Source organism: Perognathus longimembris, chromosome 6 (genome assembly GCF_023159225.1).
Source record: "Perognathus longimembris pacificus isolate PPM17 chromosome 6, ASM2315922v1, whole genome shotgun sequence".
Classification (NCBI taxonomy): domain Eukaryota; kingdom Metazoa; phylum Chordata; class Mammalia; order Rodentia; family Heteromyidae; genus Perognathus; species Perognathus longimembris.
In genome coordinates this window covers 53,846,803-53,869,860 of record NC_063166.1, presented here as the reverse complement: position 1 = coordinate 53,869,860, position 23,058 = coordinate 53,846,803, and the positions used below count along the sequence as shown (strand labels likewise).

Sequence of the window (23,058 nt, the reverse complement as noted above, 5' to 3'; positions counted from 1 at the left end):
TTACAAGCCCTTAGGAACAGACAATGTGGCCTAATGGAACAACTATCTTTTTATGGACAATGGTTTCTAAACCTCCCTTTCCTATACTTTCAGTATATTTCAGTAGTTAGCTGTAAAATAGAATATAAATGTTAGCTATAAAAAGCACACTCTACTCTAGTACGGTCCGTAAGTTGTGCATTGAAGATACATGGAAAGCAACCATGGACTGAGAAATATTCAGTTGAGAGAAACTGGAAGGGGAAAAGGATGGATAGCTTCTGTAACTTTTATGAACATTTGTCAAAGTAAAGTATGAAAAGTTGAATCAAAATTATCAACTCCCTATCAGTTCATGTTCACTAAAATAGTAATCAGTTAAAAAAAAAAAAAGCACTTCCAATTTCCTGTAATTTTGCTTACTTTTTTGTTTGGACAAATATTTAGGACAATGGTTCAGTTTGGGGAAGCATTGTAAACCTAAATTCCAAAGTTAACTATGCATGATTTTTGAGTAGAAAAGCTATGTTTAAATTGTAGGCATGCCCATTAGTGTTGCAATGAAATGGCAATGATAGGCATTTCAGAGTAAGGAGAGAAAATAAGTCAGGGTAGACTTTTAGTTGTGAGGAATATAGTTTAAACACTAGGAAATAGTTCTCTGACATTAAGGACTTTGTTACACATAGAATTATAATATTGGAATCTTCCTCAGAGGTCTTTTTTCTATATTGTTTATTTTTTAAATTTGATTGTGAAGGTAATATACAGAGGGGTTACAGTTACATGAGTAAGGTAATGAATACACTTTTTAACAGTGTTACCTCCTCCTTCATTTCCCCCCTCACATCCTCCCCCACCAAGTTACAAAGTTCATTTCCAATGTTGTGTCCAGTGAGCACTACTGTTGCATTGGCTCACCCTTTGTTCCACCATTTCTGTGCCTCAGAGGTCTTTAAAAACAGTTTATAATCTCATCTCTGGTCATAGTAATATCAGTTTTAATATAAAAAATTCTAAATGACCAATAAAAGGAAAATAGTTGAATAAATTATTGTGCCCGGTCTATGAATGTGTACAAATTAAGATATGATGGCTGTGTAGTAGCATATTAAATTTTTTATGGAAAGATGCTCAGGAAAAAGAATACACAATTATATCTATAGTATGAAACTTGATTGTGTAAAATTTAAATGTGAATAGAAATTAACATTGGACAAAAACCTATAACAATACAAACAATTGATAGGAAAACACTGTTTTCCCACTATTTGGATGTGAACATGCTTTTGGGGTTTTGTTTTGTTTTGTTTTGTTTTGGCCAGTCCTGGGGCTTGGACTCAGGGCCTGAGCACTGTCCCTGGCTTCTTTTTGTTCAAGGCTAGCACTCTGCCACTTGAGCCACAGTGCCGCTTCTGGCCGTTTTCTGTATATATGGTGCTGGGGAATTGAACCCAGGGCCTCATGTATACAAGGCAAGCACTCTTGCCACTAGGCCATATCCCCAGCCCATTTTGGGGGTTTTTTTATGTCAGTCCTAGGGCTTGAACTCCAGGCCAAGGCACCATCCCTGAATTTTTTTTTTATTTTTTTATTTTTTTGGCCAGTCCTGGGCCTTGGACTCAGGGCCTGAGCACTGTCCCTGGCTTCTTCCCGCTCAAGGCTAGCACTCTGCCACTTGAGCCACAGCGCCGCTTCTGGCCGTTTTCTGCATATGTGGTGCTGGGGAATCGAACCTAGGGCCTCGTATATCCGAGGCAGGCACTCTTGCCACTAGGCTATATCCCCAGCCCATCCCTGAATTTTTTTACACAAAGCTAGTATTCTGCAATTTGAGCCACAGCTCCACTTCTGGCTTTTTGGTGGTTAATTGGAGATAATCATCTTGTAGGCTTTCCTTGTGAGAGCTGCCTTTGAACTGCAGTCCTCAGATCTGAGCCTCCTAAATAGCTACGCTTACAGATGTGAGCCTCTAGCACCTGGCATAAACCTACTTTTAAGGCTTTTATCTCTTTTAAAATATAACCCTGACCTTCACTGAGGACAGGAAGTGGACTGATAGACTCCAAATGCTCTGTTCGGCTCTGAATTCCTCAGCTTCCCAGTTCCAAGGAGCAGTGGTATCCAGAGACTGCAGCATTCCCCAGCATTACTGGTTTTCATTAAAATCTCATTTATGAAATTAAAAATTAATTTATGGAAATGAATTTAAGTAGTCTTTTCATTACAGTGTTCATGATCTAATTGAGTTTGGTGTGATTGTAATAGTCATTCCTGCACTGATATTTTAAAAAGATGTGTTGCGATGGGTTTGTTTTTGTTCTTATTCTGCAAAGGGAATGACATATAGATAAGTTTTCAAACTTCTCTGTGGTAGTTATTCCTGTTTCACCACTGTTCTAGTGAGGGAAAGTGCTATCTCAAGGAAGTAATTCACAGTAATCTAATGTAATGAGCCTCCTCCGTGGAAGCCAACCAAGGTGTCCCTTTAATGAACAGAGAAGGTAAAGGCCCATTGTGGGACTAAAATGGCAAAATTCCAATGGCCAAACTCAAGGTCCTTCCTTCCCATGCTGAAAGGACCAGGCCCTTAGTGGGATACTAACAAGTTAGTCTTGAAAATGTCCAGAGCAGGGTTGTGGTAATAATTATAGCCCGTATCCTTCATAGAGAGTGTCTGATGAGTGAGCCATTGGGATAAATAGACCCCATGTGTTCCTTGTCTTTGCATCATGTTCCCAAGATTCAAATCCTGGGGAGATAGCCATGGAGGCACACTGTGGCCCAGAAAGACTTCAGTGCCTTCACAGCAAATATTGCTCAGAACTTCAGTAGCACCAACACACAACCAAGGGACTCACAGAAGCCTCCCCAAATACACTGGGAAGATTGGAAAGAAGAAAAATAGATGCTGCATCACAAAATATAAACCATAAACATTTCGCATGTACTCAATTTATACATGGGCCCAGTCCTTGGTTTTGTAGATATTCGGACTGATCATAGCTACTGGATAATCAAATGGTCAGTGGCCAAGAGTAAGAAAGCTTCCTGGAGGGACAAAACCTCACTATGCCCCAGTCTGCATGAACTATATCAGCTCCAAAGTTTCCTGCCATCCTAGTTACCTTGGGATTCTATCTGACTCCCAAAAAAGAATATATATATATATATGTATATAATTATTAATCACTTCTGTCCTTGAGAAATTCTTGAATGAGTAGAGAATTTTTTCCATTGCAATATTGATTATATGTAGGCACACCGTTTTATCAACAGAAGAAACAAAAAGGCTGTGTATAAGTTTTTTGTACTATGTACCACCTCTGTTATTCTTCTAAAGTTGAAGAATTCATGTACTTAAATAATATTTTATTTAATTGTGTTTGATTTTTAATATAGAAATATGAATTATCAAAAAAAGAAAGTATGAATACTAGGACAGTAGGTGTCACCCATCAGTTTCTTTTCAAATGTCACTTACCTTCTAGAGCTTTACAGTAGGACTTAATGGCTGTCTAGTGGGTGGTTCCACTTTATTTTATTTTGCTTTGCTTCTGTTTGCTTGTTTAGCTGATTCCCAGATATGATAACGCTATCGATAAAGGTAAACACTGGGAAGACTTCCAGAAATATGAGCTATGCAGTTTTCACCTTACCCCTTTCCTCTCTGAATCCACAGATCTCTCCTTAACAGAGTATTCTTGCTTTGTTTCACTTAATGTCCTCTACCACTTTATCTCCCTGAAAAGCACTTTTCTCCATCTAATTCTTATTTTAAGGAAACTCTCTTTCAGCCATTACTAAGGCCTTATTTGTCTGATGCAGCCAGGGGTAAATGCTCTGAGAAAAATAATCATAAAATGGGAGTCTACATGAGATGAACTCTCTTTTTCTGAGAAAAAAAGAAAACTCACATGATTTACCCATGAAATTTGCATTTATGGAAAGAGACATGTATGGGTTGCCATTTGGATAATTGACTAGTAATGTCATTCCAGGTAAAGATGGCCTTGCAACAGGAAGGATTTGACCGAAAAAAGAGAGGGTACAGAGACATCAACGAAATTGACATCAACATGAACGATCCTCTGTTCACAAAGCAGTGGTATCTGGTGAGTTTCTTCTTCATCCTTCGCATGAAAGATATATGTCTATTTCATTACCACCAGGGTGTTAGCCAACCTCTGGCTCAGATAACCTCTTTTGTTTTTTAGCAGAAGCTACATTTTATTCAAATAGAAATGATCTGAAAACAATAGTACATCCTCAAGAGAAACTGAGGGCGAGCAGCTTGACCAAGCAGTGAAGTGCCCTGAACTCCTAGTCTTAGATATTTTTTAATTAAAATAATTTTATTGTCAAGGTGATGTACACCGTGCTTACAGTTATATACATAAGGTAGTGAGCACATTTCTTGTCAAACTTGTTACTTCCCACCTCATTTTTCTCCTACCTTCCTGCCTCCTCAACTCCCCCACAAGTTGTACAGTTAGTTTATGATGTGTTATCTTGTAAGTATCACTGTTGCATTGGTTTGCCTTTTATCCTTGGTCTTACCATTTTGATGTTCCCCTTCCCTTCCCTAATTCAGATAAATGTATATACAATACCCAGAGTACCAAAATCAAATACAGTAACAACAGGGGCTAAACCATGGGAAAGAAAAATGCAAGAAAAAAAGATAATTTCACATAGCACATTAAAAATAACAACAATGAATAGACACTTGTTTCCATATCTTGGAGTTCATTTCACTTAGAATCATCTTTTTTTTTTAATTTTTATTGTCAAACCGATGTATAGAGAGGTTACATTTTCATACATTAGGCATTGGATATATTTCTTGTACTGTTTATTACCCCCTCCCTCCTCCCCTTTTCCCTTCCCCCCCATGAGTTGTTCAGTTGATTTACACCAAACAGTTTTGCAAGTATTGCTTTTGGAGTCGTTTGTCTTTTTACCCTGTGTCTCTCGATTTTGGTATTCCCTTTCAGTTTCCTAGTTCTAATACCAGTGTACATGGTTTCTAATGTACTCAGATAAGATACAGAGATAGTGCAGGTACAACCACAGGAAGGGGATACAAGAGTGTCATCAATAATAGAAGCTACGGTTTCACATTGCATGTTGAAAGTAATTACAACAGTTATATAACAGTTGTTTCCATAACATGGAGTTCATTTCACTTAGCATCATCTTATGTGTTCATAAGGGTATAGTTATTGGATTCTTGTGATACTCTGCTGTGACTAGCCTAAACCTGTGACTTAGCATCATCTTTTGTGATCATATGTACATAGCTATTGAGCTTTTGTAATCGTCTCCTAGGATTATCCTAGACATGTACTGATTATCCCCAATCAGGGAAACCATAGAGTTTATGTTTCTTTGGGTCTGGCTCACTTCACTTAGTGTGATTTTTTTTTTTAAAGTATTTCCATTTCCTTACAAATGGGGCAATGTCATTCTTTCTGATAAAAGCATAGAATTCCATTGTGTATATATACCACAATTTCTTGATCTACCGGGGGGCATCTGAGTTGGTTCCATATTTTAGACATAAAAGAAGTACAAATCAAAACAACACTGAGATTCCACCTCACCCGGGTAAGAATGGCCATGATCAAGAAAAGCAGTAACAACAGATAACCTATCACTTCCCTCCAATAGGCATTGATTTATATCTGCTACCACTAAAATATCTTCTCCCCTAATCAGCTTTCTTCTTGAACTGCCTCCTAGGGACAGAGCTACTATTCATGGCTGTTCATGTTCTCCTACAGAGAAAAATTGCACCTTCATGTGAATTAAAACTTTCAAAAAAATAGGTAAAGGTCAAATCAAGGCTCTGGGAAAGGTAATCCAGGGATCCCCATGGGCAGAGTAAAGTGAGGATTCAGTGAAGTCACAGACACAAGGGAAAGAAATCTGATAGTTTCACAAGGGACAAGCAAAAGAATTAAGAAACTAAAGTAGCAAAAGTAGCATTTCTTAGTGCTTTCTAAAACAATGGCAGGAAATCAATTTTCTGAAGCATAATGGATGAAGGCTTCAAGAAACTGAAACCTTGTCTCCCAGTGAAGAGAGAATTTCCTGGCTTCATCATGATCCATATATATTGGGTAGATTCAGTAATGCCAAACCAATCTGAACTGCAGGACACGTGGTGGGAGAATGATTAATATATACATGTGAATGAAGCTTCATTTTATTTAAAATTAAAAGGTGATAAGAAAGCAAACAAACTTTTGGACCTTTGAACTGCTTCATTAAGGAGGCATCCCAACTTCCTTCTTGAGACTTAGAGTTGTACCTTTTGACATAGAATTCTCAAAATCCAATTGGATAATAGAATTCGTTTGTTAGTCAGGATACAGTAAGTTTGTTGCAGTAACAAACAACACCTGAATCACCATAGCTTTTTAAACTCAAAGCTTGCTTCTCACTCTTATTGAACATCCACTGACAACTCAGCAAGAAAAGAGGTAAAGCTTCTGGCTAGATGTGCAAATGAGCTCACATTCCATTTGCCCACACCAATCATGTGACCATTGTGATGTAAAAGGACTTGGAGAGAGCCAGGCACCGGTCTGAGATCTGAGGATCAAGATTCAAAGCCAGCCCAGTTGTTTCTCTTTTTTTATCCTGTGTCTCTCAAATTTGGTATTCCCTTTGAATTTCCTACTTCCAATACCAGTAAACACGGTTTTCAATATACTCAGATAAGATTACAGAGATAGTGTAGGTACAACCACAGGAAGGTGATACAAGAGAAACAACTACAAAAGCAATACTTGCAAAACTGTTTGGTGTAAGTGAACTGAACACCTGGGGGGGGGGGAGGGAAAGGGGGGGAGGAAGGGGGGCATGAGGGACAAGGTGACAAACAGTACAAGAAATGTATCCAATGCCTAATGTATGAAACTGTAACCTCTCTGTACATCAGTTTGATAATAAAAATTTGAAAAAAAAAAAAAAAAGCCAGCCCAGGTAGGAAAGTCCATAAGAAAATTAAGAGACACAGGGTAAAAAAGACAAACGATTATAAAAGCAATACTTGCAAAAACTGTTTAGTGTAAATCTACTGAACAACTCATGGGGGGAAAGGGAAAAGGAGAAGGGGGAGGGGAGAATGAGGGAGGAGGTAACAAACAGTACAAGAAATGTATCCAATGTCTAATGCATGAAACTGTAACCGCTCTGTATATCAGTTTGACAATAAAAAAATAAATTTTTTTTAAAAAAGCATCTCATCTCCAGTTAACCACTAAAAACAAAAAAACAAAAAAAACTGGAGCTTTGGCTCAAGTGGTAGAGTGCTAGCCCTAGGAAGAAGAAAAATGCTCAGGGACAACACCCAGATCCTGAGTTCAAGACTCCCGAATGGCACATATATGCAGACACACACACACACACACACACACACACACACACACACACACGACTTAACCTGTGCCTGAGAGAAGAAGAGTAATAATTTTAGTAAAAAAACACTAACAAGATTAATACATTTTGGTACTAGCTGAAGAGTTATTGATCACTGGGGCTTTAGCCCAGTTCACATGCTACCTTCCCCACTTTGCTGCAGGCCATCTTTCAGAAAAATTTTCATTGGACAAAGATGCATATCAATTTAGAACATTTCTATCTTCTCTTTTTTTTGTATATTTTGGGGTCTGCATTAGAACTTGCATTAAAGTTGAGCTATATCTATTTGACTCCATTTAATAAATATTTTTGAGCAAGACTTGGTATGATATTACTAAAATTTCAGAGGTAAATAAGACATGTTTTCTCCCCAAATGGTATTGTGACTAAGTGAGGAAATTACATTGAAATTATATTCAATGAGAATAATCCAAGATAATATGAGATAAAAGCAAAGAATTATGGAAGAACTGTTTCAGAAAAGGTTTGCTACAATGGAAACTCCCAAGATTTTTTTGTTTAGAATTAGTTACAACATAGCAATCTAACTAGTAAATATGGGGAGATTAAAATTGTTTTTTGCACATTCACGGAAAACATGCTTTGCTTTCAAAAAAAAACAAACAGATAGATAAGGCTATGAAAGGTGTAAAGGGCATCCAGAAATACTGCTTCATGAAAGATGTGGCCTTTATGCTGACCCTGGGATATCAGATTGCTGCAGAACTTCTCAAGTAGACACACACACACACACACACACACACACACACTGTACACCATTAAACTAATATGATTCTGTTTTGAATTTCTCTATCAGATCAACACTGGGCAAGCTGATGGCACTCCTGGGCTTGATTTGAATGTGGCAGAAGCCTGGGAGCTGGGATACACAGGAAAAGGTGTGACTATTGGAATTATGGATGATGGTGAGTATATTATACATCACTTGGAAGCAAGTGTGCTTTTGCTTGCCTGCAGAACATGGAAGATTCGTTGCTTTGGAAGATGCTAATCATCAGCAGAAGTGACATCTCTGATGTTGGGTCTAAGGATACTATGACCAAATTCTTACCTTCCTTCAGATCAGTGATCATTAAACTCCCATTTGCTCTTAACAAATACTTTTTTTGAATTAATAAATAAGGAACTAAACTAAAATGTCAGCTAACTGCCATTCAATCTTAATTTGTTATTGGACCACTGCCTATAGCTGACCACAAAATGTCTTCAAACCCTGCTTATATTAACCACCCTCACTACCCAGTGAAGGCTGTATATGTGGCTACTTAACTTCTAATTTTAATTACTTAAACTAAATGAAACTTAAATTTTCAATTCTTCTATCACACACAAGTTCCGTTTCAGACATGTCCAGTTTGATTTGGTTTGCTTTGCTTTGCTTTGCTTTGCAAGCCTGAGGATCAAACCCTTGCATATGCGAGGCAAGCACCCTACCACTGAACCCAGAGCCCATCATTTCAAGTTCTTGATTGCTACATAAATTGCATCAGCTTCTGAAATTCAGACCAACTCCATTTCAACCATCACACATACACACAAAAATTCTCTCCACCATTAGAGCCCTAAAACTGTTCAATCACTTTTAAAAAAACAGAATCCGGATTTTGACATTTTGACTTTAATGATATCTTCAGAATGAACCCTTGTCAAAAACAGCCTTGATAATATTAATAATACAGACACCTTCTATATGTTATTCTACCCTAAGTACCTTCCCAAGATCTAACAGAGCTTTATTTTTGTGTAGTTGAAAACTTAATCTCTATAGTCTGAAACCGTTGGGTTTGATGAATTGTTTTCCCAGTTGCACATGTCCTTGACCCCATCAAGATCCTACAGAGTCATCACCCTAACATCCTTTCACTAGCATAGGCCTCTGCTCTGCATCTAGCTATCAGATGTCCTGGTTCCAAGCTCCACTGTACATTATCCATCTAATTGCATACAAAGGCTATACAGAGATGAAACAATGGGGCCTTCCCTTTCTGAACATCTTCTAAGAGCATGGTGTTGTCTAAAGCAAGCCTTTGAAGCTGAGTTGATGGAGGCAACAGGGAAGCCAGCATGCTCAAAATCTGTGTTGCTTTCGTGTGGGCTCATTAAATATCAGCACAGAAACTAGTATGCTTCTGATGTGTGAGATGTTTTGAAGTGGATGTAAAAGCTTTCTCTGGTGGCTGAGGACTTTCGTGAGAAGAAAAGAGCACTGGGAAAGAATGTATGGGGACAGGATGTCAGCAGCTTATGAACATATTTTTCCTCCCTAACACTTTAGCTTGGAAACCTTTCCAAAACAGCTGCAGCTAAACACACACACACACACACACACACACACACACACACACACACATACACACCTAGGTTTAAGGGGAACTTACCCAGGATATAATGTGATGGCCAATTCAGTGCTTGTACCGGGTATCTTCTCCTGAGGACCAAATAGACTAAAATGATACCAGAGTGACAATGCAGGATCATTCATAAGAAACCTCCAGCAGCACTCTAGAAGCCCATTTGTTGTTGTTGTCTTTATTATCCTTATCATCATCATTGTTGTTTTGGATGATACGAAGGCTTTAGCTCAGAGCATCGTGCTTGCTAGGCAAGCACTCTTACCACCTGAGCCACACATCTAGTGCTTTTAGCTTGTTTTTCAAATAGAGTATCACACTTTCCACAAGCTAGTCTTGAACTGCAATTCTCCTACCTCCAACTCCTGTGTAGGTAGGATTACCCATTTCAGAGTTCTTAACTACTGCCTTCTTGCCTGACACTGAAGCCATCCCTTTCACAGGCAGCAAAACACCTGACACAGTTCCACATTGGGAGGCTAAGCCACACACAAAGTCCCAGCAGAAGTTTTTTTGTTTTATCTTATTTCTTCTGTATATTAGTGGTCATTGAGATCCCCATAAATTGAACTCTCTGTCCCCCTTCATCCCAACTAAAACACCTGAGTTCTATATTGGTTTTGTTTTCTACTGTCATAGAACAGACCACCCCAAATTGGATATATTTTTTAATATTGTGTCTCACAATTCTATGGGCTGAGAGAACTCAGCTACACAGCTCTGTTGCTGCCTCACTGGGGTCTTTTCTTGTGACACTGGAGTCAGAAGGCAGCTGTGGCTGGAGACTGCTGTAGGCTCAATTGGGATGTTATAACTTCTTCTCCACAGAATCTCAGAGTTCCCAGCAAAGCAGATAGATTTCTTACAGGTAACTCACAACTTCTAAGAACAGGAGTTCCAGGAGAGAGGAGGAAATTGGCAGCTGAACCTAGAATAAGGAGGCATTGCTCTGTCACTTCTGCTGGATTGCCAGTCCAGCTTTTCAAAGGAGAAACACATTCTTCCTCCCAGTTTAGATGGGTGGAACATGGATAGCAGATCTCTGACCATCTCCAATTCAATATAATAATTAGAGAAGTGGAAGAAACTAGGCCATCTCTCAAATCAACATTTGGGACAAGAACAGCTCTTGCAATACAGGGGCAAAACCATATACTCAGTAGCATCTCATAACTTGACCAAGTAACTTGACCCAAGTAACTTGACAGAATCTCTGCTGCCCGTTATCAAAGTGGTCAGGACTCAAATTCTCATCTTTGATTCCAAATATTCATACTGATACTATGCTAAGTAGTATCAGGAATCTGCTCTGTTTCTGTATTCCCAGAGGCCTGGACATTCAGGTGTGGCTGCTGCCACGATTCTAGAACTCTGCCAACTTGAGGACTTTTCCATTGCCTCTGATGTTATATGATGATTTCTGAGTGAAACCCAGAGGCACTCCTAGACCACAACTCTGCATTTGGAATTATACTGGGCCCACATTCAAACACAAGCACGGGACTCCTATCAGAAGAATGAGAGCTTCTGACTCTAGAAGGAGACAGGCATCAGCTCCCAGCCAGGAACACCTCACTGGACACCATTTGCTTTTTTCCTAATGGCTTTTCTCACCTATCTATGTATGTCTTCTTATTTCCTCGCAGGATTATGCACTCCCAATCCATTGCTGTCCGTGCCCTGTTAAATAATCATCACTTTTCCTCCCCAGGGTCAGCTTTATTTCACAAGAAATGCCAGTTGGTGCTTTAGAAATGTCAGGATTTCTACAAATCTCTTTTAGATCCATGCTTTGATGAGCCATCCATCTCACGGTCACTAAGCTCCTTAGTGCTGACATTTTTTCAGACGCGTTATCCCTGGGCCACAGGCTCTAATTGGTTTCACTCTTCTGTAACATGGCTGGGGCAGCTATCTCAGCCAGCCTTCACACAGAAAGGAATTACAAGGCTGGGGTGCTCTGATGGGTCCTCAAGTCCCTCAAGCCCTACCACAAGTTCCCTAGTTCTGGCCTTCTATGAAAGGTGCTTTCTTGAGCAGCTTTTCTGAGTCCAGTGGCAGGTATTAACCTTCGATTCCTCTGTTCTTATTATCTTTTCACAGGAATCGACTATCTCCACCCAGACTTGGCCTCCAATTATGTAAGTACAAGCTGATTGGGGGTTGGGAGACACAAAGGAATTCATGCTTTTAAGTGTTCTGGGGAGCCCTAGTAATTGGGTATAAACACAGAAATAAGCATGTACACACATAGGGGCATATGCCTGCACCCAGAATGCCTGTACATATGAACTCACAGACACACTGAAACACACACTCATGTGTGCATGCACACATACACACACTAGAACAGCCCATCTTATTAGAGCCCCAGCTCAGGCCAAAGGCAAACGTCAAAGCATGGGGCCTGGCAGCAAGCAGAGGTGGCAGCTTTGTGAGAAGAAAAGCAAGCAAGCTGAAGTTCGGAAGAACACAGTGCCAAGAAACTAGGTACAGAACAGGTGGAGAAGAGAGCAACTTGGCAAGGCTTAAATAGACTCTAGCTGACAATCCTGAAGTGAAGGGTGGACACGAGCCATTTAGGTTCTTGCTGGATGAAACAGAGGCAAAAAGCCAAAAGCCTCAGCAATTCACATTGAAGCTGTCACTTTATGAAAGTAAGAACATTATCTGTTTTCACTATTTTTATCACTTATGACCTCTTTGCACTGAAAATCCCCACAACCTTGGGCACCTCATTGAGCAAACTCTGACAAAGATGATTAACAGCATCATAACTCTGCTGGCTTAGGACCCCCCACCCATGACTCCTGCTTTGCTTTCCTGATGAAACCTACAAACCTTTTAAACATAACTGTTCCCTTTATTTCAACCTGAGACTACAATGTTTATACTTCAGTGAGTACATTTAAAACGGTCCCAACCTTTAGTAAGCTATGCTGCCCCTAGAAACTCCAGACCTAATTATATAAAAAAAAATATTATCTTAATAAATGAAAAGACTTCCACTTAGTATAACTAGGGCCTAAATAGGAGGATGGTTAGCAAGCCAAAATTTAGGGGTAGACTTTCTAGATTTCTTTCCTTGGAAAGTGCGTACATCTACATTTCAAAAGGGCACTAGAGATATTTTTCCCTTTTTAAAAATTACTGTTAAATAGTTGTACAAAGAGGTTACCATTCTTTAAGTCCAGTTTTGAAGTCAAACATTTTATGTGCTTGAAGCATTGGGCATCAGGAAGCAGGTCAACAGTGCGATTGTGTTATACATCTAGAAGCATGCAAGTTGATCTATGGATCTTTTTTTGTTTGTTTGTTTTGTTTTGTTTTTGCCTGTCCTGGGCCTTGGACTCAGGGCCTAAACACTGTCCCTGGCTTCTTTTTTTTTTTTTAACTCAAGGCTAGCACTCTGCCACTTGAGCCACAGTGCCACTTCTGGCCATTTTTTGTATACGTGGTGCTGGGGAATTGAACCCAGGGCTTCATGTATACAAGGCAAGCACTCTTGCCACTAGGCCATATCCCCAGCCACGGATCTTTTTTTTAAATATTAAAGAATATGGAGTGAATCCTGGGCACAGTTCTGCCAGTATGGTCCCAGAGAGATATGGCACGAGTTAACCAAAGCTTTATTTCCAATGATGTTAACCAGTACATTTAGAGAAGATAGTAATAAACTACATGAGAGGTGCAGAGTCTGCTCTATGGTCTTCTGGATGGCAGTCAACTAAGAAACCCTTTTCTTCCTCTATCTCTATGGCGGCCTTCCCCACTGCTAACATATAAGGAGCTGTCTGCTCACTTGTTCACTGATTTTCTTAAATGAATTCCCTGATCTCCTGACTCTGGCTTACACTTCAGTGGCTCTCTCTTTCCCCATAACTGCAGGCCCTGGAGATGTCTCTGATGGGAGACTAAGAAATGCATTTTCTCCCAAGACTCTGCTATTCTATTCATAGAGATGTGGCAGTGATCCCAATTTCAGGGCCACATAGTTCACCTTCAAGGGCTGCAGAGGGGTTGACATTTTCTAGTTTGGGGTGTTTGGGGGTTTTTTGCTTTTGTTTTTGATTGTCAGTCATGGGGCTTGAACTCAGGGCCTGAGCATTGTCCTTGAGCTTTGGAAAGCTAGTACTCTACCACTTTGAGACACAGTGTCAGCCTCAGGCGCTGACACTTTCTATGATTCACTCCAACTCCAGGATCCAGCACTTGCAGAATAGCCACATGAGGTTCCACTAGCCTGTCCAAACCTATGTTGCTTCATCTTGCCCCTTGGAATACAAGATTGCTCATGAAGTTGGACTCTCATTGCATAAGTTACACTCCTCCAACCATGTGATAAGTCATACTTATATTGTTATGCTTTAAAATATCATAATTTATTTACACATTGTCCAGTCCCTAATTTGTTAGGCCATTACAGTGCTACCAGCTGATGCCTCATATGACAGTGACATGTAAGGGTGGAAAGACACCATAAAATGCTAAGGAAAGATGAATGGAAAAGAGTTGTTCTGGGAAAATAAAAAGAAAACTCAAAAGGTATGTTAAGTATATTTTCACATATCCTAAATTTGCCTGTGCAATAAGGTACTCAAGTTGTTTGGTAATTTTGCCCAAGAAAATTCCAACCAACTAATGGCAACTGTAGAAGGCAGGGTTTTTGTTGTTGTTATTTCACTTAAAGGAAACCTCATCTTGGGATTGAAGTCAATAAATAAATAGAAGTAATGAGTTATCCGTGTCTGAAAATGTTCAGAAGGACAAGGATGTGATCAGAGAGCAATGTCTGCCCTAACATTAACCTAGATGGAACTCAATACCTGAATAGGAAAAGAGTTCCTGTGCAAAGATGTATCCCCTGATCATTTCCATCCAGAGCATGACATGAACCTTCAACATTTACCAAACACTTGGCATATCACAATTTTATACATTTCCACTTGGCTGTGGAATTCTCCTGCCTCTTTGCTTTCAGTGAGAAAACTGGATATTAATATGCTTATTTCTTTTCTGGTCAAGGGGCTTGAACTCAGGGCTTGGGCACTATCCTTAACTTTTTTGCTCAAGGCTAGTGCTCAACCACTTGAGTCACAGCTCTGTTTTCTGCTTTTGGGTGGTTAATTGGAGATTAATGCCTAATGGACTTTTCTGCTTGGGCTGACTTTGAATCACAATTCTCAGATCTCAGCCTTCCTGAGTAGCTAGGGTTACAGACACTGGCATCCAGCCAAAAACTTCATTTTTTTAAATTTTTCACCAGAGAGATCAAAATGGCCTTTTCTAATCATAGTATCTTTCTGCTCTGTGCAGAGTTGAGACTGAAGCTACTAACCACGTTTCTCTTCTCTATTTTTAATTTAAAAGTTTACACTATCATTATCAGAATGAGAGTGGCAAGTAGAGAAGATCTCCCCAAGAGAGCCATGAAATCAGTGCACAATGATAGGCTGGGAAATTATGTGAACAAAGGGTTAGCAAGCAGCATTACATCCTGTTAAGTGACTTAATGGCTTACATGTGATAAGCTAGCCTAGCACCCTTCTCAGGACCTTTGAGGAGGAGATCTTTGTTTAGGTTTCCTCAGAAGCAGACCTTGAGACAAAGGTTTAAGAAGAAATGGGTGATTTGAGAGGGTGAGTCAAAGGAGGAAAGACAGCCAATGAACAATGCATTATCAAACAAGTTTTCACACTGGGCAGCTAGTACTTCACCCACTAGAGAACTCTGAGTAATGGTGTAGAATGTGTACACCACCAAAGTGACCTTATCTGGCACCTGGGTTACTTGAGGAATCTGGTATGTTTATAGCAACTTCAGCAGTCACTGGAGGAGGTCTAGTGCCACGGATGTTTATAATGCAGCATTTCTGCCCCTCCAGCCTTGGGGAACGGCCATGGCAAAGAAACTGGGTACAGGCAGTCATGATCAGGCTAATAGAGTAATAGGCTTAGAAATCTCTTGCAAGTTAAAATATATAAAAAGTTCTATGTGGAAAGAAAAACAAAAAATATTCTTTTGGTTACTGATTTATTTTCAGTGAAAAGTGAAAAATTCTACTCGAGCTTCTTAAGAAAAATCTCTCCATAATCAAACCAGGCAAAATGTTTCCCAAAGCACAATCATCTTCAAAGCTTGGTCATTCCTTGTATTAAAAGAGAGGATGAGGGCATGCCAGCAGTTCTGTGTTTCCATTAAACTGAGAATTAAAATACTATGAAAACTTCAAATCAATATATAAGTGTAAGTCATCAGTGTTAATTTAATTCAACAAATCTACATTGAGCCTGTTGAGTGTTTGGATCAAAGGATAATAACAGCCACTTGTATTATTACTCTATTGTTCTATGATTGAATTTAATTTGAGGGATCTAGTCCCACTGGTAAAGACTTACCATTCAAAATAATTAAGATTCTCCTTTATCCACTCCAATCACTCCAATAGTAATATCATGAAATGAGTGTTGGCAAAGAGGTTATTTTATACCGGGTCAAAGAGCCTTCTTTACCCATCTTTACTGCAGCATAACAGCCTGGATTGTTCCTCTGTCTCACTACAATTGTTATGTGTTGTACCTACTATATGGGAGCCACAGAGAATGAGTAGGAAATAAAGTATAGATACCTCAGAAGAATCTACAGGTCAGTAAGAGCCCAGGTATGGAGAGGAGGTAAAAGGCAGACAGATGATGAAGTTGTTCATCTATTTTCCCTGTGGCTTTCAGTCCAGTAATAACTTCATGGTACTGACCCTAGCCTGGGGTTTGGGCTAAGTCTATAGAATAGAGGAGCACTTCCTCAGGAACTGGTAGAGTATGGATGAGATGGCAGTTTTCCGAATGTGAAAACGGGTAAGGTGGAGCATCTCCAGCTTCGCTTCAAAGACCTAAAGCCACCAACATGGGTCTATAAAACCTAAGGAGAGTCTTTATGCTACCTGTTAGGGTTTGCGCAAAGGAAGACCATGAGACCAAGACTTGAAGTCAAGTACAGTCAACTGTGTACTTGTGGTTTCTGACTATGTACAGAGATTCTTCTCTTGTCCTTATTCCCTAAAAAAATAACAGTTTTTATGTAGAATTTAAATTATATTAGGCATCATCAGAAACATAGAGATGGTTTGAAGCATAAGGAAGGAAATGACTGTGTTGTACGCAAATACTACACCATTTTATCTAAGCTTGAGCATCCGTGGATTTGGGTATGCTTGGGTGAAGAGGCAGAATATCCTGCAACCAATCTCATGTGGATATCTAGGAACAGCCTTACTTCATTCAGAAGAAAATCCTAGGGAGTACCAGAAGGGGAGAAAGGAAGTGATCATCAAAAGAGAGGGTAACCAAAAAGGGATGTGTGATTAAGCAAATTGCCACTGAAGGTAAGAGGCACATGATTTCCAAAAGAGCTCAGGAAAACAGGATAGATGGAGACTGTCTCAGAGTGCCCACAAACTCCTGCCCATCACTAGATAAGACTGCTACCTTGGAGCAGGGCTGAAGTACAGGGAGAAGGGATCCATTACTGGCTCTTCTGCTCTGCCCTGTAGTCAAGCAGAATGAAGTCCAGCAAATAGGGTCTTTCAAGGGTTACATCTGCTGACAGCAAGGTCGGGATACTGACAGTGTGATGATGGATGTTGGAAACTAAGTCAAACCAGAGTGTATCTCCTACATCCCGATGTCCTTGTTGTGGATCCCTACATGAGCCTATTAAACCTCTCTGAGTCTCATTTCCTCATCTGTGAAATGGACCGAATGAACTTTGGTCAGGTTTGTTGGCATTGTCAGGTATTTTTGAGATAACATGTATCATGGGCCTGGCATATAATATAATGAATGTTCAATAAACATCCATTAACTTCCCAAAAGCGTTGCGATTACAACTCGGCATAATGTCAGGTTATGCCAATGGAGATAAAGCCGAGTTGAGCATAAGGAAACCAGTGCAATTGCTCAGCATGATTCCCAGTGGGCTCAAAGTTATCAAAAGAGAAAACAGGGCAGCTGATCCAAGCTAAGTAAAAGTGGGGCTAGGGAAGAGAAGACCAAAAAAGAAAAAAAAATCAGAGGATACCAAAATAAATTTCACAGGCTCTGAAAGACCAAATACATCCAAGCAAAGAGGAGATAAAGGGAAAGAGGAGAGTCACTCTTCCTGGCCAGAGATATAATGAAGAAGAATGCTACAGAGGAAACAGAATTCCTGATCTACACCCTTTCCTCTGTCACAGGTCTTTGAACTAAGAGTATATTCATGGAAAAATCAAATGGAAAGGCTAATTCACAAAGTAGGTAAAAGGGTTGTAAAATAGCATTTTCTCCAGATGAGGTTTCTCCAGGCCAAGAAAACCACACTTCCTTGTGTTTAAGTGATCACAGTGGGAGCTGCAGGCCCCTGCCCTGAGGGTGAGGAGGATTGCTCCTGGCACAAAAGCTTCCATCTTTTAGTATGGAACATGGATCTTCCTCTGGGGAGCTTCAAGATTCTTTGCTAAGGATCTAACGTCTATGCAGATTCCTGTGTTTGTCCTAGAGTTTTTCCACAAATTCCTGAGTGCAGCAAATACAGAAGACAGCACTGACTCCAATTCCCAGTTTCTACATTAGGGTTTTGCATATCCTCCCTTGAAAGGGGTGAAGTAGATTTCCTACATCTTCCTATCTGTGGTTTTAATTTTCATGATTTGGGTGAGCTACAGTCAACAAGAATCTGAAAATATTAAGTGGAAAATTCTAGAAACATACAGCTTGTCAACGGTGTGCTGTTTTGAGTCATATAAAGAAATGCAGCACCATCTTATTCTATCTCACCCATTCCATGAATCATGCCTTTGTCCAGTATATGCCACCGACCCATTAGTGAACAGCCTTCTAGTTGACAGATGTCCCAGATTGTAGTTCTTGAATGCAGGTTACATTCAAGTACATAGTAACCTAATGTTATGGTATTGCTTACATCATTGTTCATTCCACTCATCTTATCACACAGTTGTATCATCTCACATCTTTACAAAAAGAGTGAGTACAGTATAATATTTTAAGAGAGAGCATATCTACGTAATCTCTTTTTGGTGGCACTGGGTTTGAACTTGGGACAGAGATAGCTACACTGCCAGCCCTTTTTTGCATTGGTTATCATCAAAATAGATTCTCCTGTTATCTCCTGTCCTTCCTAGACTATGATCCTCCTCTCTGTGCTACCTTTTTTGCTGAGATATGATGTCACTGCATCGAGCCATTAGTCAATGAAGACATACTGTCATGAAACTTTCATGCCTCAGCTGCCATGGAACCATATCCTCTGATCTCTCTCCCAAATAGCTAGGATTAAAGACTTTAGCCTGGTCTACACATAACTTTTACTACTGTATTATTAGCATTATTCTATTTTACCATTAGTTATTACTGTTAAGCTCTTACTGTGCTTAATTTAGAAATTACAATTTATCATATCTAATTGTGCAGGGAAAAAGGTATAATGTATACTAGTGCCTCAGCTCTAGTTGTTTTATGTGTTCCCATGTGCTCCCTTCTTGTATCTCTGCCATCATCATTAGCCCCAAGAGTAGGCCACTAGACCCAGAGGAGGATGAGAGACACATGAAAAAGAGCTGATCCCACCAGGATAGCCTGAAATGCTGCCACTCAAATTAGCCACAAAACCACAGTAAGAAGCAGAGCTTCCTAGCTGAATTGTACTAGTGCCAATCAAACCCCAGGCAACAAATAGAAACAAGCAACTCTGCCAGAACAGCAAAGGTGCCCAGCCTACACTACCTGGAATTGAATTGTAGACTCCTAAATTATATAAGTGCTCACTGTTACATGCCGCTGATGCGTTACAGTGTTTGTATGAAACTGTTTCTCAAGCAAGACCTCCCTCAGTCCTCCCACAGTACTGAACATCCACCCCAATGTAACTTGAAAAGGAAATACAGATGCTTCCCAGTAGTGGGGAAAGGGATTGTGTCCCATCAACACATCCGAATGAAAGGTGCCCTAAGTCAAAAGTACATTTAATACATCTGACTTGCAGAGCACCCTTCTTTTGCAAGCCCTACTTTGAATGTGCTCATAACATTTACATTAGTTTACAGTCAGGTAATATAATCTCATGCTAAGCCTATTTTGTAATCAAGTGTTTAGTATTTCATGTCATTTGTTGAATACTGGAATCCAGGAAACACTGGCAATGCAGTAGGATATTGACTAGCAGTGGCTTCCTCCTCTGACGGCAGGTCTGACAGCTGACAGTGGGTCAGTGCTACAGCCAAGCATCACAAGACTACGCTGAGCATTGTTAACCCAGGGAAAGCATCAAAAATTGAATATCAGCGTGAATATACATTGCTTTGACACCATTAAAGGCAAATATGTAAGGTTAGCCCTACCCTAGACCAACTGAGTTAAATCTTTAAGGCTGTAAGCCTCATAGAAATGTTTTAAAAAAACAAAACCTTAAAACCTTTCCAAGATTCTGATGTGATTAACTTGATTATTTATTCTAGGGTTTCCATTTATTCAGCAATACTATTCTCCTATAGTCAATGCACATCATAATTAGGTCATAGTTTGTAGGATAGTGCTTGCCTTTTATGTACCTTATATCCCTCTTAATACTTAATATAATGTGAATCTGTCATTTAATAAATACCTGTTAGTTTGTATTGAATATTATTTCAATGCTATTCCAAATGAAGCCAACCCATACCATAAGTCGATGGTAAATGGAAATTCTAGCATGCAGAATCCTCTAATTTTCTCAAAGGCAAATACCACCATTGAATCTTTGTAGTTTATGATAGTGATGACAGAAACTGAGATCTCATGGACCTAGGGAAAACATGATTTGCAAGATAGGTAATTCACATGTACACAACCATAAGCTATTCTTTTCTATAACATTGAGAACTTCTTGGGTTGGTGGAAATATAATTAGGTCCCCCAGTGAGAGAGGACACATTATACTTCTTGGTTCAATTCAAAATCTGAAACATTATTGAAGTTGCAAGGTTGTTATTTTACCAACAGAAGTGCTCATAAGAAGAAAAATAGCCTGGCCCTAAGCCTGCACTTTGCATTCTTTTCATGGGTTCTGACAGGACTGTCTCTGAAGAGCAGGCCTGTGGAGAGCTCTGAAGAGCTGCCAGCACTTAGCCCAAAGGAAGTGCCTTGAGCTCAGCAGCAGTGCGCACACCAGGGCTCCAGGTGGCACATGGCCGCCATGATAAAAGGGTGACAGCTGGAGATGGGTACTGTTCTCAGAGACAGGGGATGACTCAGATGCCATGCAGTATTGATCACATACATTGCTCCAGGCTTTTAAAACTATGAATATTTAAATAAGGACATTAATAATGCATATGAACTTGAGGCTTAAATGCCCTTTGTGTCTTACTGAAAGGAGAGGCTGGCTTGTTTCCATGCACTGCTAAGTGCTGACCTGGTCTTAGTGTACTAGGCTGAGCACTAGGATGAGAATTGTTTTCATGAGTATTTCCATAGACTGTCATTCAAGTGACAATCATTAACTCAATCCATGGACTAGAGGAAACAGTTCATTTCTCCAAATGCTTATTTTGGCATAATAATAGGGAGAATATAAAAGCTTAATGTTTAATGAAATAAAACTCCTTGTTTGGACCTATAGTCAAAGCTACAGGCAAAAGCAAGGAAAAGGATCTAATTAATCTTCTTTCTCCCCAAATTGCTGAGTAGACTACATTTTGTTCCAAGGAACCCAAACAGCTCTTAAGACCCCTATGTTGACTTCCTGCTGTGTACAAGGTGCTGAAAAATCCAGTTTCTGCCCTCAAAAAGTTTCCACATACATGTATTATTACACTATCATGTACTTAATACTCTTTTAGAAGTAAAACACCATCCACTTGGGAATGCAGCAGAATGAGCAACAAAATAGACCCTGTTAGAGAAGAAAATCCATAGAAATGCACTGAAAGAGCAAGCAGCAACTTGTTACACTGAGGTAGAATTTTTTTTTTCTTGGGAGGTTATCTAAGAACCTGTCTAGAAGGCTGATCAATATGATACTGGACCAATGGGTGATTGGATTTCCACCAAAAAGTTTGCTTCTGCCGAGAAGCTTAGACTGAAAGTGAAAACACACAAAAGTCATTCTTATCCCAAAATTTCCTGAAAGCTTTTGACAAACCCCATCTCTTTGATGAAACTTAAATGACTTTAAATCCAGCATAACATCTTATATTTCTTACTTGTGAGCAAATCAACTGGGTCTCATCCCCCAGGTTGATCATTAATAGAGACTTTCTCTGCCAGGCATGATGGTGCACATCTGTAATCCCAACTACGTGGGAAGCACAGGTTAGAGAATGACAATTGAAGACCCTGTCTGATCCAATAATAATAACTATATTTTTAATAACAACTAAACCAAATAACTAAAGTAAAAAAATTCTCTTGTAGAACACTACAAATTCAACACTAATACTAGAGAGAGACAGAGACCAAAAAAGAATATTTTTATTTATACAAAAATTAAGATTAGGGGCTGGGAATATGGCCTAGTGGCAAGAGCGCTTGCCTCCTACACATGAAGCTCTCGGTTCAATTCCCCAGCACCACATATATGGAAAACGGCCAGAAGGGGCACTGTGGCTCAGGTGGCAGAGTGCTAGCCTTGAGCAGGAAGAAGCCAGGGTTGGTGCTCAGGCCCTGAGTCCAAGACCCAGGACTGGCCAAAAAAAAAAAAAATTAAGATTAGGGGCTGGGGATATGGCCTAGTGGCAAGAGTGCTTGCCTCGTATACTTGAAGCCCTGGGTTCGATTCCCCAGCACCACATATACAGAAAATGGCCAGAAGTGGCGCTGTGACTCAAGTGGCAGAGTGCTAGCCTTGAGCAAAAAGAAGCCAGGGACAGTGCTCAGGCCCTGAGTCCAAGGCCCAGGACTGGCAAAAAAAAAAAAAAAAATTAAGGTTAGATGGTTGAGTGGGAGGGTGGGTGGACAAACAGATGGGTAGATGCTAATATTAGCATTTTATTCACTTTATATCCAAATATACCTGCTCAGTATTACTACATAAAAAGCCACAAGAAAGGCACTTATACAAAGATGAAAATATTTAAATATCTCTTCCCTGTACTAGTAATATACACTGTCTGAATTCCTAAAGTAGGAAACATTCCACTTTTATTTTCTTTTTGGCCTTCTACCACAGAGAGTCATTAGGACACTATAAAGGGACGAGGCCTTGCTTAACATTATCTTCACAAATAACTAATTTCTTCTCAACT

The 23,058-nt window shown here is 39.7% G+C and overlaps 1 protein-coding gene across 2 annotated transcripts in view; it reads left to right on the top strand.

Annotated features, from left to right (window-relative positions):
- Window positions 1-23,058, top strand: part of Pcsk2 (proprotein convertase subtilisin/kexin type 2) — a 263,957-nt gene that overhangs the window by 140,520 nt on the left and 100,379 nt on the right. For both annotated transcript variants that reach the window (XM_048347415.1, XM_048347416.1), the window contains 3 exons: window positions 3,981-4,094; window positions 8,228-8,336; window positions 11,886-11,923. In XM_048347415.1, the coding sequence (XP_048203372.1) occupies window positions 3,981-4,094; window positions 8,228-8,336; window positions 11,886-11,923 (261 nt within the window). The remainder of the gene's footprint in view (window positions 1-3,980; window positions 4,095-8,227; window positions 8,337-11,885; window positions 11,924-23,058) is intronic.